The sequence below is a fragment of the Esox lucius genome, chromosome 7, assembly GCF_011004845.1.
Source record: "Esox lucius isolate fEsoLuc1 chromosome 7, fEsoLuc1.pri, whole genome shotgun sequence".
NCBI lineage: Eukaryota > Metazoa > Chordata > Actinopteri > Esociformes > Esocidae > Esox > Esox lucius.
The window spans coordinates 7,297,037-7,314,362 of record NC_047575.1 but is presented as its reverse complement, the minus strand read 5'-3'; the positions used below and the strand labels follow the sequence as shown (position 1 = coordinate 7,314,362).

The 17,326-nt window shown below is 44.7% G+C and overlaps 1 protein-coding gene across 4 annotated transcripts; it reads right to left on the bottom strand.

The window, feature by feature from the left end:
- Positions 1 to 828: 828 nt before the first annotated feature.
- On the bottom strand, positions 829 to 17,315 carry LOC105024662 (phosphatidylinositol-binding clathrin assembly protein). Of its 4 annotated transcripts, none has more exons than XM_010894738.5 (19): positions 16,449 to 17,315; positions 14,772 to 14,914; positions 14,399 to 14,474; positions 14,142 to 14,244; positions 12,275 to 12,368; positions 12,037 to 12,148; positions 11,779 to 11,885; positions 10,702 to 10,743; positions 8,697 to 8,782; positions 8,314 to 8,407; positions 7,926 to 8,059; positions 7,563 to 7,654; positions 4,975 to 5,091; positions 4,818 to 4,848; positions 4,546 to 4,684; positions 4,095 to 4,118; positions 3,658 to 3,714; positions 3,234 to 3,353; positions 829 to 2,471 (listed from the first exon to the last, which is right to left on the bottom strand). In XM_010894738.5, the coding sequence occupies exons 1-19, from the start codon at positions 16,576 to 16,578 to the stop codon at positions 2,439 to 2,441; spliced, it is 1,734 nt and encodes a 577-aa protein (XP_010893040.1). In that variant the 5' UTR covers positions 16,579 to 17,315; the 3' UTR covers positions 829 to 2,438. The 4 variants fall into 4 exon arrangements, with proteins under 4 accessions (XP_010893040.1, XP_010893041.1, XP_010893043.1 ...); XM_010894739.4 differs by having other exon boundaries at positions 829 to 2,453; positions 16,449 to 16,578; XM_010894741.4 differs by lacking the exon at positions 10,702 to 10,743.
- Between the last annotated feature and the right edge of the window lie 11 nt (positions 17,316 to 17,326).

The following is a 17,326-nucleotide window of genomic DNA, read 5'->3' as shown; positions in this document are numbered from 1 at the left end:
GAGAGGACAGTGTCCCCTACCACAATGAAGACACTCTTGGTAGACCAGTTACGATACCGTTGAACCCAACCCCAATCCGTCACACAAGATGTACACAGACATTACAGACAGAGACCCCGTGACACCTCCGAACACAGTCAACCCACCACGGACGAAGCGGTAACAGCCCGTGTCTTCCCGCGCGGCCTATCGCCTACAGAGGACACGTCAAAAAACACACAAGGTTATATACAAACGACGGCGGAACAGTCACACGGCTGGTCTAGAAGACTGCATGAGCTTGCATGAAGCATTCAACTGACACAGAGGACATTGAGACAGAAGTACAACGTTTCTAAGGAACACCTACCAAAAGTGGGGTGGGTCAAAGGTCAACGGAATGCGGTAGTCCGACAGCGCCGATGACCAGCGTAATGAGAGGTGCGAGCGATCGCCCGGACAGACGTGGATGAGACACTTTTACGACACTTGACAACTCATTGCTAAATACACAATACCGGATGACCTGGATGACCTCAGTGACCTCAGTGACCTCGGAGGACCCAGGAGCTGGGACGTCCTCGTCGAGGAACACTACCCTGTTAATCTCACGGGGAAGGCGTGAACATATAGAAACACAATCAATAGAAAACAGGGTTTTCCCCGGCCCCTTTCGACTGTACATCCCAGCAATGGTTTTAGTTTTGTGCAGTAGAACGCTCACCCCTCTGGGGTTTGTGCTATAAACTGTCTGCCTGTCAACCGTAGAACATCGGACAGACATGACCTTTAATCACATTTACGGATTTCTTGAGCCCCCCAACCCCACACCCCCCCCCCCCCCCCCCCATCTGCCATCAGGTCCAGGACAGCGAGCTATGCTCTTTCTGGGGCTGGAGTTAGCGAAAGTACGAAAATAATAACAATAATATCAACAACAATGAATTGGATTTATATTTAACGACTTTCTACTACCGGAGGTACTCAAAGCACTTTACATTGTAAAGGGGAAACTCAGCACATCCATCGGCCAAACGGGTGGCACATTTGAGCCAGAACCCTCGCCACACATCAGATATAAGATGGAGAGTCGAGGGAGTGTGGGTTAGTTGTTGGAGCCGGTGTTCATTTCACCATCCCGCGAAGCAGACTCTCCGTAACAGCCCCTCGGCCACATTCTCCCGTGGTCGGCGAGGAGCTACACTATAAATAACCGCCACTCGGGGTCACGACAAGGACGCATGCGACAACTCATTGGGCGTCAACTCAGAGCAATACAGGCAGCAAGAGAAAGAGGAACAAAGGGTGCGCTCTCCCGACATTTACTCACTGACAATGCAACACTGGTAGGGATCACAACGAGAACGGCACGTCTAAAACCAAACAAACCTGTGTCAAAGCGCAGAATCCAATGTGAGGCATGAGCTTCCATGCACCGCTGCAGTAGCTAAAGAAACGTGGACCACATTTAAAACAACCTACGAATAGCAAAGAGCGAACAATGGACGGCGCCGGAGCGGCGAAATGTGTTCTGACGGTCCTGTACGAATTGATCAGTGGGCCTTCTTCATCTCCTTTACAAGAGGATACAGTATGAATGTGGGTCTATGGAGGCAGGTAGGGCTCCATTTAAAAGGAGCACAGTGGCCAGCCGTTGCCACGCGGGCCATCGCTTTCACAGGAACCCATGAAAACATTACACAATAGCTTTTGTACATTTAGATCTCCGAGTGCAAACTAACACGCAGTATTGTACATGCACACACATACACAAAACATGTGTCTCCAAGTCATTTATCCAGCATCTCACAAGAACTGCTCGCAGAATTCGCCGCCACAACAAAATGGAACGAATACGCCGTCGCCTCCAAAATGCTGGCGTACATTGACTGAAACGCACGAAAACTGACACTTATCCGCGTCACAACGGTGGCAGGTGCAACTCTGACATCAACATCGGAGGGGAGGGACTTAGCAGGACTGTGGTGGTTTCGCATGAGGAGCTAATTGGATGATGCGTATGTACACCCCTTGGCAAAGTTCACATTGATTAAAGTGCGTGCAAACTATCAGAAAAAAGAGATGTCCGTTGACACAGGTGAATGGGGGTTGGTGGCAGTTTTTCTGAAATTCACAACAAAGGTCCCACGCTACGAAACTGGGATTCAGCCGCAGCCGCAGCCGTAGCGTGGGTTGGACAGACAGGACAACACCCATTCGAATTAGCAAATCATACAGAATGTCAAAGGGACTTGGATGGGACTTTTTTTTTTATATATCAGCCATGATACAGAATGTAACAGAGGTTCGATTCCACAGAGAGGCCACTGTAAGAGCACTACCACATCTCCAGTCTGTCTCGACCGCCATCTTCTGCTCCTCCATCTCTTCCATCTTGCGTTGTATTTGGTTCTCGTTTTGTCTCTCTGCTTTGCTGTCATGGTGAGATACTCCCCGTCCTACATGAAGTGCATCTGCATAGGAAAATAAGCCTGTTACGGTTTAATAATATCTGTCTAGTATTACAGGCTTTGGATTGTCAATCCCAGCCTCTGAAAATATCAGTGAAAGCCAAAGGTGTAAAGTAACATCAGAAAATCTGTGTTAAAGTATCAAAGACTTAAAGTAACCATCCACTGTATCCAAATTTCTATTTAAGCCCATAGGCCCGAGGGGGTGTAGTTTACTGCGAATATACCACGGCTAAAAGCTATTCTTACGCACAACGTATCGAGCAGTGAGGTTTTGATGAGTATTCTAGCCACTAAAACCAATTTAGGAGGAGTCAATAACATTATTGAGGCAAACATTAAGATTAGCAGTGGAAAGTTACTTTAAATAATTATAGAACAAACAGGAAACTGACAGTCAATATTAAACACATATTGCAAAGCATTATAAAGATACAGAAGGCTTGAATGATAATTAATAAGAAGTGATTGGTCAGTAGATTGAGTAGTAAGGAGCAGACAGTGAGATATGACAGTGTGGAGGGACAGTGTGGAGGGAGTTAGGAAAGACAGTGTGGAGGGACAGTGTGGAGAGAGTGAGGAAGGACAGTGTGGAGGGACAGTGAGGAAGGACAGTGTGAGGAAGGACAGTGTGGAGGGACATTGAGGAATGAGTAACGACAGTGAAGGACAGTGAGGACTGAAAGAGGAATGACAGGGAGAAAGGACAGTGAAAAAGGACAGTGGCTAAAGACAGTAAGACGTGGACAGTGGGAAACGACAGCAAAGGACAGTGGGGATTACCTGGGCTCCTGGCATGGGGGTAAATGGATTTGTGTGCCGAAGGACAGGCTGGTTGTACATCACAGGCTGTGGTGCCATCATAGGGACTCCACCCATATGCCCCATCTGATGAGGAGGCATCTATGGCAGAAAGACGTGGGGGGTGGACGGAGAGAGGAGAGAGATGAGAAAGAGTGAAAAAAGAGAGACAAAGAGATGGAGGAAGAGAAAAAAAAGAGTGTTGGTTAATGTCACCTGGGGGTTCAATGGTCTTGATGAGCAGATTCCAACCGCCAGAACCCGTCTGACCCCGCCAGAACCCGTCTGACCCCGCCAGAACCAGTCTGACCCCGCCAGAACCAGTCTGACCCCGCCAGAACCAGTCTGACCCCGCCAGAACCCGTCTGACCCCGCCCTCCATGTACAACCGGGTTGGCATCCTTACCATTCCATAAACAGGCACTTGAGGTGTCGTCATAGGAAAAGCCACCGGAGCTGGAGCCTAGGGAGAGAAACAGGGAAATGGAGGAGTGAACGGATAGGAGAAAACTGACAAATGCACTTTTACAAAAATGCTATGACTCCCCCCACAGATATGAATGTACTTACATAGCCAGTATATATCACTCCAGATATGAATGTACTAACATAGCCAGTATATATCACTCCAGATATGAATGTACTAACATAGCCAGTATATATCACTCCAGATATGAATGTCCTAACATAGCCAGTATATATCACTCCAGATATGAATGTACTTACATAGCCAGTATATATCACTCCAGATATGAATGTACTAACATAGCCAGTATATATCACTCCAGATATGAATGTACTAACATTGCCAGTATATATCACTCCAGATATGAATGTACTTACATAGCCTGTATATATCACTCCATTCTGCAGCATTAGGAATGAAGGAAGGAGGAGAAAGTGAGAGAGGAAATGCAGATAGGATTGGATGGCGTGGTAGCGGATAATTGAGTGGAAAATGAAACGAGGAGATGGATGAAAAAATGAAATGACCAGAGGGCAGACGGATAATTAGAGTGCATTCGTATACCAACAGACAGAGGGCAAAACGAGCCCCGACGGTGATACAGAACAGTCGCTATAACCATTCCCCAGTTAGCCATTCCCCAGTTAGCCATTCCCCAGTTAGCCATTCCCCAGTTAGCCATTCCCCAGTTCCAAAGATGTGATATGTAGCAGAATCAAATCATTTTCAGTGTGTACCGCTGGATTCCTTGACCAACGGAGTACGTTTAATATCGCCGCCCCCATCTTCACCACTGGCCTGTCAGTGTAGTGAGAAGCACTGTCTTACCATCTGTGGTATAGGCATAGGCTGGGGGGCCATGGATGCATGGTGGTTCCAGTTAGGGGGGGTGCACATGGTTTTGGACTGCCAGTGAGTTCCCCCTGTGGGCTTCTTCTCCACTAGCTGGGTCCACTGGAGCTCTGGTCTGAGGGACAAAACGCAGGGAGGATGGGAAATTGGTTCGGGAGTAATAACGCTTGCTGGTGAACAGCTAAAGAGGTATTTTGTGTGTGTGTTGTGGTTGGCGCGCTGTTCCATTTTGAAAAGCGTACACTCACTTTTTGGCTGGTGTTCCTCCGAACTGCAAGTCTGGAACGAAAGAGGCATTAGGGTGTGTGACCTGTTGGGATAACTGCTAGGTGTTTTATGAATACTGAAAGATAAAACGATATTCAAAGCTGTGAAGGATTGGAGGAAAAATAAAGAAAGACTCACTGCCAACCAGGTTGGCTAAGGAGGAGTCGAGGTCAGAGGGCATCATCTTTCCCCCAGTGTGCAGAGGTACCCCAGGGCTGTGGATATGTGTGGGCTGAGCTGGCTTCAGCAGGTCCCCTGGGAGCCCCACACCTGACCACACAGGGAGAGAGTCAGTCCTGTGTCATTCAACCAGGGAGAGTCACAGTCAGTCCCAGGGCAACCAGGGAGAGAGTCACAGTCAGTCCCAGGGCAACCAGGGAGAGAGTCACAGTCAGTCCCAGGGCAACCAGGGAGAGAGTCACAGTCAGTCCCAGGGCAACCAGGGAGAGAGTCACAGTCAGTCCCAGATACACCAGACAGAGAGTCACAGTCAGTCCCAGGGCACCCAGAGAGAGAGTCACAGTCAGTCCCAGGGCAACCAGGGAGAGAGTCACAGTCAGTCCCAGGGCAACCAGGGAGAGAGTCACAGTCAGTCCCAGGGCAACCAGGGAGAGAGTCACAGTGAGTCCCAGGGCAACCAGGGAGAGAGTCACAGTGAGTCCCAGGGCAACCAGGGAGAGAGTCACAGTGAGTCCCAGGGCAACCAGGGAGAGAGTCACAGTGAGTCCCAGGGCAACCAGGGAGAGAGTCACAGTGAGTCCCAGGGCAACCAGGGAGAGAGTCACAGTGAGTCCCAGGGCAACCAGGGAGAGAGTCACAGTCAGTCCCAGGGCAACCAGGGAGAGAGTCACAGTCAGTCCCAGGGCAACCAGGGAGAGAGTCACAGTCAGTCCCAGGGCAACCAGGGAGAGAGTCACAGTCAGTCCCAGGGCAACCAGGGAGAGAGTCACAGTCAGTCCCAGGGCAACCAGGGAGAGAGTCACAGTCAGTCCCAGGGCAACCAGGGAGAGAGTCACAGTCAGTCCCAGGGCAACCAGGGAGAGAGTCACAGTCAGTCCCAGGGCAACCAGGGAGAGAGTCACAGTCAGTCCCAGGGCAACCAGGGAGAGAGGCCCAGGTCAGAAACAGGGGAGTCAGACTGCATGTTACCAGGGACAGAGTTAGACCTCAGGTCAACAGCTCAAGCACCAGACATTTGGTAGGACTACTTAAGTCACATAGGCTGGTGAGTAGATAAGGGCTGTGTTGACTCACCGGTCAGATAGAGTTCACCCAGGAGCGACAGGAAATCACAGGAGAAAGGAGAAGGGGACACAGCATTAGGAGAAAATCTGAATCTCTCACTTCTTCTAACAGGCTGGGTTGACATCAGATCCTATCATATTTACATGTGGATGTGCATGGATTAATCAGACAATAAAATTATGTCCAGTGACCCCAGGCCACATTACTGATGTAATGCTGAGTAAGAGAATGTTCAACTAGCCTGTTAGTAATGATAATATCTTGGTCCTCCATTCAACCAAATAGGAATTTTCGAAATGCCTGTGTTTACAGTTGGAGGTGGTTTGTTTATTTTTTTATAAAAAGCTCTGTTATAAAAACTATGCAATTTTTGGTTGTAATCCAGAAATGTCTATGCGGTTATCTCCATTTTAAACCTTCTCTTGGTTTAGACAGGTGAGTCCCAAAGATGTTGGATAGGACAAAAAAATGACAGTTTTACGGTCTCAATTGCTGATTAATCCGTGACAAACATTTTGTTATTAATTTTAATAACAGACATTTTGAACATTTTACATTTTGGTCATTTGAGAACCAAGAAAGTTTGAATGTAGTTAAGCCAAACGTTCTTCTGCTATGCAATGCTTTACATTACCTACCTAACAACTATCACTGTTTATTTGTGTGCTTATGTGTGTTTGTGTGTATGGGGGTGTGTGTGTGTTTGTTTGTGGTTGAATGTCTGTATGGGGGTGTGTGTAAATGTGTGTGAAGGTGTGTATGGGGGATTGTGTGTTTGTGTGTGAATGGGGGTGTGTGTGTTTGTGTGTATGGGGGATTGTGTGTTTGTGTGTGAATGGGGGTGTGTGTGTTTGTGTGTATGGGGGTGTGTGTGTTTGTGTGTATGGGGGAGTGTGTGTTTGTGTGTGAATGAGGGTGTGTGTGTTTGTGTGTATGGGGGTGTGTGTGTTTGTGTGTATGGGGGTGTGTGTTTGTGTGTGTATGGGGGAGTGTGTGTTTGTGTGTGTATGGGGGAGTGTGTGTTTGTGTGTGTATGGGGGTGTGTGTGTTTGTGTGTGTATGGGGGTGTGTGTGTTTGTGTGTGTATGGGGGTGTGTGTGTTTGTGTGAATGGGGGTGTGTGTGCTTTGTGGGTGATTGTGCCGATACAGGGTTGTGTGTGCAACAGTTTTACTACGCTTGTGAGTAAATGCCAACAAATGTCCTCAAAAGTATAGTAACCCAACGATGAATCATTGACTTGTGAGGACATTTTGCAGGTCCTCACTTTTATATATCTTTTTTCCTCTCTGCTCGGGGGTTCTAATGGGTATAAGGTTAGGATTACATTTAGGCATAAGGGTTCATTTTAGTGTTAGGTTTAGATATGGGGGTTTTGCAGGTTGACGTTAGGGTTACGAGATAGAAAGCATATTTTTTCTTGATCCCCAAAAATGTCCTCACAAGTAGTAAAACAAACGTGAGTGTCTGTGTGTCACTAACCTCCCCAAGCGTTGTTGTTTGATTGCACAGTGTGGATGTGTGGGTTGAAGGTGGGCTGGAGGTTGAACAGGTCGCTGGTGAGATTCGGCACGCTACAGGTGGAGAAGGAGAAGACACCAGAGACAGAAATGAAAGACCAGGTCGTCCCCTCCACACCACAGGGCAGAGAGGAGCCACCACGACCAGGACCAGGCCTGGATCACAGCCACTCAGGTAGCCGCTTGTTCTCACCACGGCCTTGAATGTCCTATCCATTAATAACCCAACTAGTACACATTTCAAAACGATTCAATAAGCTGCCATTTAGATCAGGATATGCACAGTTTCTCTTATCAATGATTCTCGGGGCGTTGGAAGGCTTACTTATTTGAAACGGACACAACCGATGAGTTGGAGAAGAGGTCTGTGGCCCCGCTGCTGCTGTTGGCACTACCCACGGACTGGGAGCTCGGAGAGACGGTCGGCGTCTGCATGTCAATCACCTTGGCCCCGTCGTCCTGAGGGACAAACGCGCAGATGTGAAACCTAAGTTCAACCGTGTTAGGTGGCGCATTTCCTTATTAGCGTACAGTATTAACCTGGATTGTGAGCATATAACTATTCAGAAACACGCCTGTATTCGCCACATACAAGCATCGAAATACAACTGACAGTCACATACAAAGCATTCGTAAGCATTTACACAGCGACGCATTGAGGTCTGTCGGAGAAAGATGCTGTACAGTGGTAACGGTGAGTGAACCCGCCTAACCTTGAGCCGGTTGTCGTCCTCCTTCTCGTCCATGCGGCTGAGGGAGATTCCAGTGCTGGACAGTGACGACACGGCACTAGACAAGGTGCTAGCTCTGGAGAGGCAACACAACGCTTCATCAGCGATCGCCCACAAACACACACACCTGGTGGTCAGAAAAACACTACGGCCCAACCCATGGGGCCGTAACCGTTCCAATGCTCCGCGGCGGGCTTCCCCGTTACGGTCAGGACGGTCGGACGCCGGTGGCGTCTTGCCTGTGAATAGCGGGTCCGATTGAAGCTTCAGGGACCAGCGCATGATTCGACGAGCCTGCTTCAGTATGAATGACTCTTTGGGACTTGAAGTGTAAAACATTATGGTCTGTTGTGTGTGTGTATTACCTGGTGGCTGTGGAGAGCTCCTTGATTTTCCTCCCTTCCAGAGAGGCCAAATGCTGCTCTAACGCTTCCAGGAGGCTGCTGGGAGCCTGGGGGAAAGAGAGGGGACGTGGGGGTTGGGCATGGAGCAACATTACTTAACTGGATGGATAGCACTCTGTAGAACAATTGGGAAACACACACCTCATAGCGTGCACACATACGCGCAGACACCACATTTGCATACGTTCGTACTTTTGTGCACTGACAAGCACACAGACGCGCTTACACACCGACATGCACACCGGTGCGCCCGCACACACACACACACACACACACGCGCACGCACGCACGCACGCACGCAGAGCTGCCAAATGACAAATTTTCCTAAGCTTATTGTTCAGTATAGTCTCGACATTTGCTGGCATTTTGCATAAGACAACGTATCTTGTATAATTAGGTTTGGCTCCAAGCCAGACATGCACAGATCAGTCCTCTCTCATGCAAGCAAGAAAACAAGCCTGGGAGGTCATTTGTACAGCAGACCAGTCCTAAGGGGGTTTTGAATACATCACAACTGTTGGCATACAGAAAGGAGCTTCGAAGCCCATGTGCATTGATACTCAAACACACACACACACACACACACACACACTCACACACAAAAATCACGGTCCATTGTTGGTGAGTTAACCAATGGATTCCATTTTAGGTAATAATTGAAGGAACTGTTCATGCTATCATTCGTGAACAGCAATTTATTAATAACTGACTTTCAAAGGATCAGGGAAAAATGTATAATATTAGAGACTTCTGCAATCTTTTCATTAGCTTGGTATTCGATTAAACTTGGAAGCCAAACGAGTTAACTCACAGAAAGGCAAACATCTGATAAAAAAATTAGGTACACACATTTAGCAAATGAATAGCTTCTTTTACAAAATGGTGGTTTAATAAACCACACGGATGAAAACACAAGGGCGAGGGAATTCATTTTGCACATGTGATACCAGTGTTTCAAACCGACATTTGCTTTTCATTACAAAATACAATCTGAACACATGCATCAACTAGCAAAAAGAAGATTTCTCATATACTTATTTTTGGGGAACAGAGAGAATAATGAGAATTCTTGATATCCTTCTTCCAAGAAATCTAGAATATACTAAATATTTAAAGTAAAGAGAAACATATCTAGAGCTCAGTAAAGACATGGGTTACTATTAAGTTGAACAGGGATACATAAGGTCTTCATAAGCACTGCAAACATGATATACGAATTTACAGAAACATTGGTTTCATGTAGGGAAATACCATAAGTGTCACAGAAGGAAGCTTCAACCAGTCTTTATAGCTTCACATCCAATGTAACGTAGTGCTTAGGAAGGCAGTGCTTATATACACCATTCAAGTAATATTTGCAGAACTCTTTTTGGATAAAAAATAAATAAAAACATTCGCTGCTCTCCCCACAGCTATATTGATGGGATATATTTTCAGGAAAAATTATATAATCATGTAAATTTTGGGGCAACACAAAGTTAAACTGTATGACAAATCAAGAGTTTGATTTATCTTTTAAGCTATCATGGGAAGTTGAGTATTATGTTACAAAACCCTTTTTTTTAGGACCAAAGAACCCTATGCCTTTATCTGTTAGGACAGAGTGTTAGGGTCCCTGACTTTTTAGCGCCGTTTTAAAATCAAACTGTCAAACAAAAAAGTATATTACATGGGTTAACACTTTTGAAAACTGTGAATCAACTAAAAACACTGAAAACCAGGTAAAGGAATATTCTATCTGAAATCGGACAAAAGAAGACCATTGTAGACTACATTTGCACAAAATTCCAAAATTAGGAAACGAAATATGGCGCAAACAGAATCATAGGGACACATATTTGGAACCCATTTTGGAAGTAATCAGGGAGAGAGGAAGGGGCGGGTGAAAGCCTGTAGGGTGAGTAGGGAATGAGAGCGTTCAGAATGGAGCCACATGGGAGATATTGAGATGAAATGCACCACTGACCTGTGTGAGATCTGGGATGTCACCCTGATCAATTCCAACTTGCTGTGTCATAAAAAAGGAGGGGGGGGGGGCAAACAAAAAACCAAAACATAATAAACAAACAAACAAACAAACAATCACAGAATAAAGGGGGCAGGTGTGTGAAGGGGGAAGAAAGAAGAATCAAACAAAGGGATCCATTACTCCATGCAGTGACTAGAAACCGAACCAAAAAGGTAACGGAAAGGGGAGTCTGCATGCGCGCACACACCCGCACGCGCACACACACACACACACACACACACACACACACACACACAGACACACACACACCAACACACACATATAAACACACAGGGTCTGAGGACTGGTTTGAAATGAATGTTTACACACAGAAATGCCACTAACAGGTGGGCGGGTACATTCATTGGGCTGTAATACTCATGTGACCGCAAGGTGAGAAACATCCAAAAGGAACACACAACTAATGTTGACTTTGAACAAAAAAATAAAACAAGGAAGGGGCACAAATGACAAACACATTGTTAGACAAGTAAATGAATGGGGCCCTTAAAGTCAACGTTAGCCAGTTTTTGGATAGAACCACACCCCCCCATCACCCCAAAACCTTCCTCCAAATAATATAACCAAATCAGTGAAGACAGCAGGAGAGCCTTTTCATTAAAAAAAAAAGAATGCACAATAAAGTATAAAGCTACAGAGCGATGCTAATTATCTTCCCAGTAGGGCCTTATGAATTGCAAGTAGCACTACTTGGATAACAGTAGACATTCATCATTGCGAAAGACAGAAAGGGGAGGAAAAGAAGTCTTGCTAAGACATTAAGACATGCAACGCAGGCATCAGGACAGGCAGCACATGGCGGGGCCTTCACGCTGAGCTGCTCAGGCCCACTAACGGGAGAACTGTCTGCATTCATAACCTCAGCATTAGCCTCTATCACATGGCGACACGGAGAGAGAGGGAGAGACAGAGCGAGAGAGGGTGAGGAGCAGAGGTCCGGGAGAAGAGCCCCACCTTCCTGCTGGATCTGACACCGTCTTTTCTTCAACACAAGTGAAAACAGGAAAACATTACCTCGGCGACTTTGAGAAACTCAGACAGCTTGGTCATTCTGTTGAGAAACGTCTTATAAATCTCCAGGGCGTCTTTGCATTGGTTCTTCTTCATATCAAAATATTTCTCTTTAGGATGCAAAGAAAGGACGTGTTAACTCAGCATACGATTTAAAAGAAAAAAATGGGGAAAAAAGAATTTAGCTAGCTTTTTTCTCAATACAAAATAACCAACATTAGTGACATCTTAGTTATTCAACTGATAAGGGCTTTCACCCACCTAGCATGTTGATAACGCCTTCATTGTAGGCAGCAAAGAGGCGAATGGAGTCTTTAAAGAGCAGCATGAAGGCGCTGTTGATGACGCCATTGGTCAGTTCATTCGAGTTAGCCTGGGAGGAGAACAGAAAATGAGACGACACATTGCTAGTTCAAAAAGTGTCCAGAACAATCACCGTCATCCTGATGGCCATGTGAATGACTGCTTGACACCACAACCCTGCATCACAGTAGCCTACCTGAAAGTCCAGCAGCGCATCCAACTGATTCTGGATGATAGGTAGAGTCTTGATCAGCTTCTCAACATTCATGGTGCGCATCACTCCATCAACCCTGTCGGAAGGAGGAGACTGTTAGACCACTTCAACAGCACAAATCAACTGTTAAAACAGACAGAAACAAGCAACTTCATGTCAATCATGTTGATGCCGGTTAAAACACACCCGTGGCAAGATATCCAAAGCAGCTGCATTCCATTAACGTACCCTTATTTTATCAGGAAAGGTTCACTGAGAACCGAGATCTGGGGAATAGTTACAGGAGTATACGGGATGAATGAGCCAATTGGTAGCTGACAATGATTTTTAGCTAGCAATATTGCTTGGAGGGTCAGACTCTAACCCTAACTCTTATGATGTGTGCCATGGTCATTTTTGGTTTCATTTCCCATCCAAAAGACGGCACCATACATAGGGCAATGTCCCTTTCACTACCCTGAGACATTGAGATTTGATATTAAGACCAGAGAGAATAGTGCCCCCTACTGGCCCTTGTTATAGACATTTATTGAGCTGATATATTAATGAAATGCAGGTGGGCAATATATTTGTGAAATGCAAGTGGGCAACCTGCTTTTGGGTAAAGTCTGGGGTGGAGAGCAAAACTCATAAGAATAAGCCTAACTGGGTTCGACCAGAATAACCTTTACTGTGCCAACGCCACAAAAAGCCTGGTTACAATATACCCAACAACACCTTGACCCGTGACGAAAGCTGTGCATGGGATGCTGTTGGACTTTCCAGCACGAAATGATTCTAAGCACAAGTTCAAGTTGACCCTCCAGTGGTTACAGCAGAAAAAGGTGAAGTTTCTGGAGTGGCCATCATATTAATATCATCGAGCCACTCTGGGGAGATCTCAAACGTGCGTTTCATGCAAGACGTTTGAGAGTCTTGCATGAAAGACTTTACATGACCTGGAGGCACTTTGCCAAGATGAATGGGCAGCTATACCACCAGCAAGAATTTGGGGCCTCACAGACAACTATTACAAAAGACTGCACACTGTCATTGATGCTAAAGGGGGCAATACACAGTATTAAGAACTAAGGGTATGCAGACTTTTGAACAGGGGTTAGTTCATTTGTTTCTTTGTTGTCATGTTTTGTTTTATGATTGTGCCATTCTGTTATGACCTACAGTTGAATGTGAATCCCATAAGCAGTGTTTTGCCTGCTCCCTCATGTTTTCTTTTCAAATGGTACATATATTACCAATTCTCCAAGGGTATGCAAACTTTTATTGTGTAAAAGAATATTTCGATCTCTGCCTTAGAGAGTTCTAATTGGTGAATTTATATCACACCCTCCAACGCCACTTCCAGCAGCTTCTGGTCTCCCATCCAGGGACCCTGATTAACTTCAGTTGGATGCAAGGGCTACGCTGCTGGCTGATGGTAAAATGAGGAACCAGTTAAGCTGGATTCCTCTGAAACCGTCTCCCTTATATGTATATTATTACTGATGAATGTGCTTGTTTTCTGAAGGTGTTTTCTTTCTGTCTACATTTTGTATTTATTTTGAGTTTAAATCTGTAATTCAAGGCTTATCAGTAATAGAGTCTTAGTACAGCACCCATATGAAATAAAAGTTAAATAAATAAATCTACCTTGACCTATTCCCATTATTTGCATAACTTCTGTATGCCTAATCTACTGTCTCTCTCCCTATAGCGGAAAATCAGACTCAAATGTATTTGCCAAGTTTACATTACTGAATTTGACTCTGTGATATAGTACTGGTGGTGGTAGACAATGCATAGGGACTGAATGTACAAAAGGGACTGAATGCACAAAATCAGCCACTCTGGCAACGACAGGACATCTTACCCCCTCTTCATCTTGGTGAAGTCCACGGCCACCAGTCTATATGACATGGCCTTCTCATTCAGGTACCTGCTGTAACGTCTAATGAACGTTGACATGTCATAACCTGGCAAAGGGAGCGCTTGCATTAGAGAGCATTAGAGAGGTTTACAGAGACATATCTGCAGCGCATTCAGCAGGACAGTTTGAACTTTTGTAGTGTATACTGTTATTAATGAATGACACTGAAAAGGCTTGTATTGACCCATTCCCAACAATACCTTGTAATGCCCCTTTATCCAAGAAGTTATTCAGGTTAAAAAGTGTGTTTCTGGACGCTAGATACTGGATTAATCGCTGGCAAAGAGAAATGAGAGAGAGAGAGAGAGAGAGAGAGAGAGAGAGAGAGAGAGAGAGAGAGAGATGGAGAACAATCAAAAGAAGGAAAAATAAGGATAAATAAAATAAGTAAACAAATTCTGTATGACTTTAACAGTGAATATATGCTATATGATAAAAGCCAATTAGCAAACTTTTATCCAAAGAATCCTACATTAATGCTGTTATGTCCAGAAATGTCCAGGTATTGAACCCACTCTCCTGGTGTTGCACGGGAAAACACTCAACCAGCTGAGCCTTAAGCGAGTAACTCACCTCGTTGCCATACATCATGAGGTGGTGGGTGGTGATGAGGGCCTTGAACACCACCACCCAGCTGTTGTTGGCCGTCCTCTCAAACAATGTGTCCGCCAGATGAGGGACACTCACATTCAGCTCATTGGTGCAATGGATCAGGTCTGCCAACAACACCGAATGATGACAGTTTCAAATGAAATACTAATGTTATCTTCCTTAAGGTGTGTGTACTGCTGCAGCTTGGGGTTAAGTCCGGCCCAGTGCTCCGTCAGTACAAACCTCTTCCCACCCTTCAAAAAGATGTGCATCGTACAACTAGTGACTCCAACCTGCAATTAAACATTCAAACTGGAAATGTTTCTAAAACAATGATTAAAAGACCCACACATATAATTGTGTGGTCCTTCTAGACATTTGGATGAGATGAGGGATTTTCCCCCCAGGAGTTTAAGCGTATGCTAAACCTTACAGGAGAATTTAATGGGCATGTCCAAAATGCATAGGATTTCCCCATTTTCCTCAGAGAGTGAAATTTGAACTGTGAGGTGTTAGGATAAATCAGGGGAATTACATACTCTTCATTTGAAGTCTTCTCGAATGCCACTTAGAGAAATGGCATTTCTTATGACTACAAGATTTTAGCTTATGTAATTCCACTCAACATAACTCAAATGTTCACAATTGGATTAGCCTACTGTGGATAAAGGTTGGGTAAAAAAATTCTACAATTAAACATTCCTTTCCAAAAATCGAACCAAACTGGCGACACATGCTGAGACCTATAGATGCCTATAGTGTTTCTGTTCAGACAAGAAATTGTTCCATTGAACCAATATCCCTCTGGGTCTAAGGCATTTGTTGCCATCAGTCCAGTCAGGACCGATGGAGATTAATTGATTGACTGACTGGACACCATATTGATTGTGTGAAGTAATTATTTGGATAGAATGAGACCTAACCTAATTATCAGTAGTTAAACATGGAGAAAATACTTTTTTCTAATAATTACTTCAGTTCCACAATTCCACATACAAAAGGTTGAGATCAAGGTTGGTGACTGCTGCAAATACAAAACTGAATGACCTGTGGGTACCCAGCTGACCAGAAACTAGAGCTGACAAATATTAAAGGCTTCATACATAGCCTACCTTTAAGACAATAACATTTGAATACTAGCTTTGTTAGATATAAGAATGAAATTAGACACGATTTACAATTTTGCCTCTTGAAACAGAACAATTTTGCCTCTTAAAGCATAAGATATAATAACATGTTATATTGCCATCAGCCTAAACAGAGAACTGACTGAATTGGTATTTTTGTTATTTTATATAATAAATAACGTGTAACAAGCTAGTGTAGGGTATGCTGTTTATGATCACATGACAGTGTTTAGCTTTGGTTTATTATCTCATTTTACTTAAGATACAGAAGAGTAGCCTACAGTAGCCTATCCTACTGTAGAAAAACACTATAATGACTGACAACATTAGCTGTGAAAGCCATTGATGCGCAATTTTTCATAACCAGGTAGAATAATGTCGAAAAACAATGACCAATGGCAAATCTAACATGAAGGAGCTAATGACAAATATCGGCCTACAGGTCGTCTTGAATAATCAATGTTAACAATGCTTTGGTTGCTAATAATTGACTAGCAACAGCGGGGCTCTGGTGGTGGTCTACTTAACCTACAGTCAAGGTGTTTCTTCTTGGGTCCGCTGACTTCATGCGTCGTGGCCTTGCAGACGGCTTTGCTTATAGCGGATCCTGTCATGCTGTGCTGAGCCGCAGCGATCCGATCCGTAATAGACTGTCCAGACATATTCCAAAACCAGCAATCGGGAAATCAGAAATCAAAATGTCTTTAGTGATGATAGGGAGCGTGCCCTCTAAACAAATTGCCCGTCTGAAAACAAAAACGTACACTGACGCGAATCCGATGGGAGAATTCATACGGCGGCCAAATAAAATAGACGGCTACATTCAGTAAACCATCAATATTAATAGCAAACCAATATCCCACACATAGGCTACAAATCCAAAAACCTAATAAACGGGTCGCACCAAAATTAGCCCAGAATGATTCTTTCGGAGGTCGCAATGGTACAATGAATTCCTGTAATAGCCTTCCAAGGGTATTGCCGGTTAGAGTGAACAGCCGCTACAGTAGCCTACATGAATACAATTGAGCATCAGCACAGCAGCAATCATTGATTAGTTAGCCTACCAATCCTCGGTTGGTGATCACGCGTCGTTCGTTCTGATTAGCCTATATGATTGCGGCTAGACTGATTTTGAAGACGTTACAAAAAAGCATTATTGTCTTTTCTGTCAATCTTCCCTGTGTTCGTGTCGAGGTCTTGTATGAATGACTCTTCTTGTTTTCCCATATCCATTAAATGTCTTGCTCCATAAGGTTTAATCTGAATGCATTTAATCTCTCACAATTTTTTTATTATTATTAGGTCGCCGATTATTCTTTTTTTCAGTCAAACTTCATGTGTAAAATGGCAGTGTAGCCTATATGAATCAGGTGACTAAGAAAGGGGTTGATTGGGCAACACCGAAAT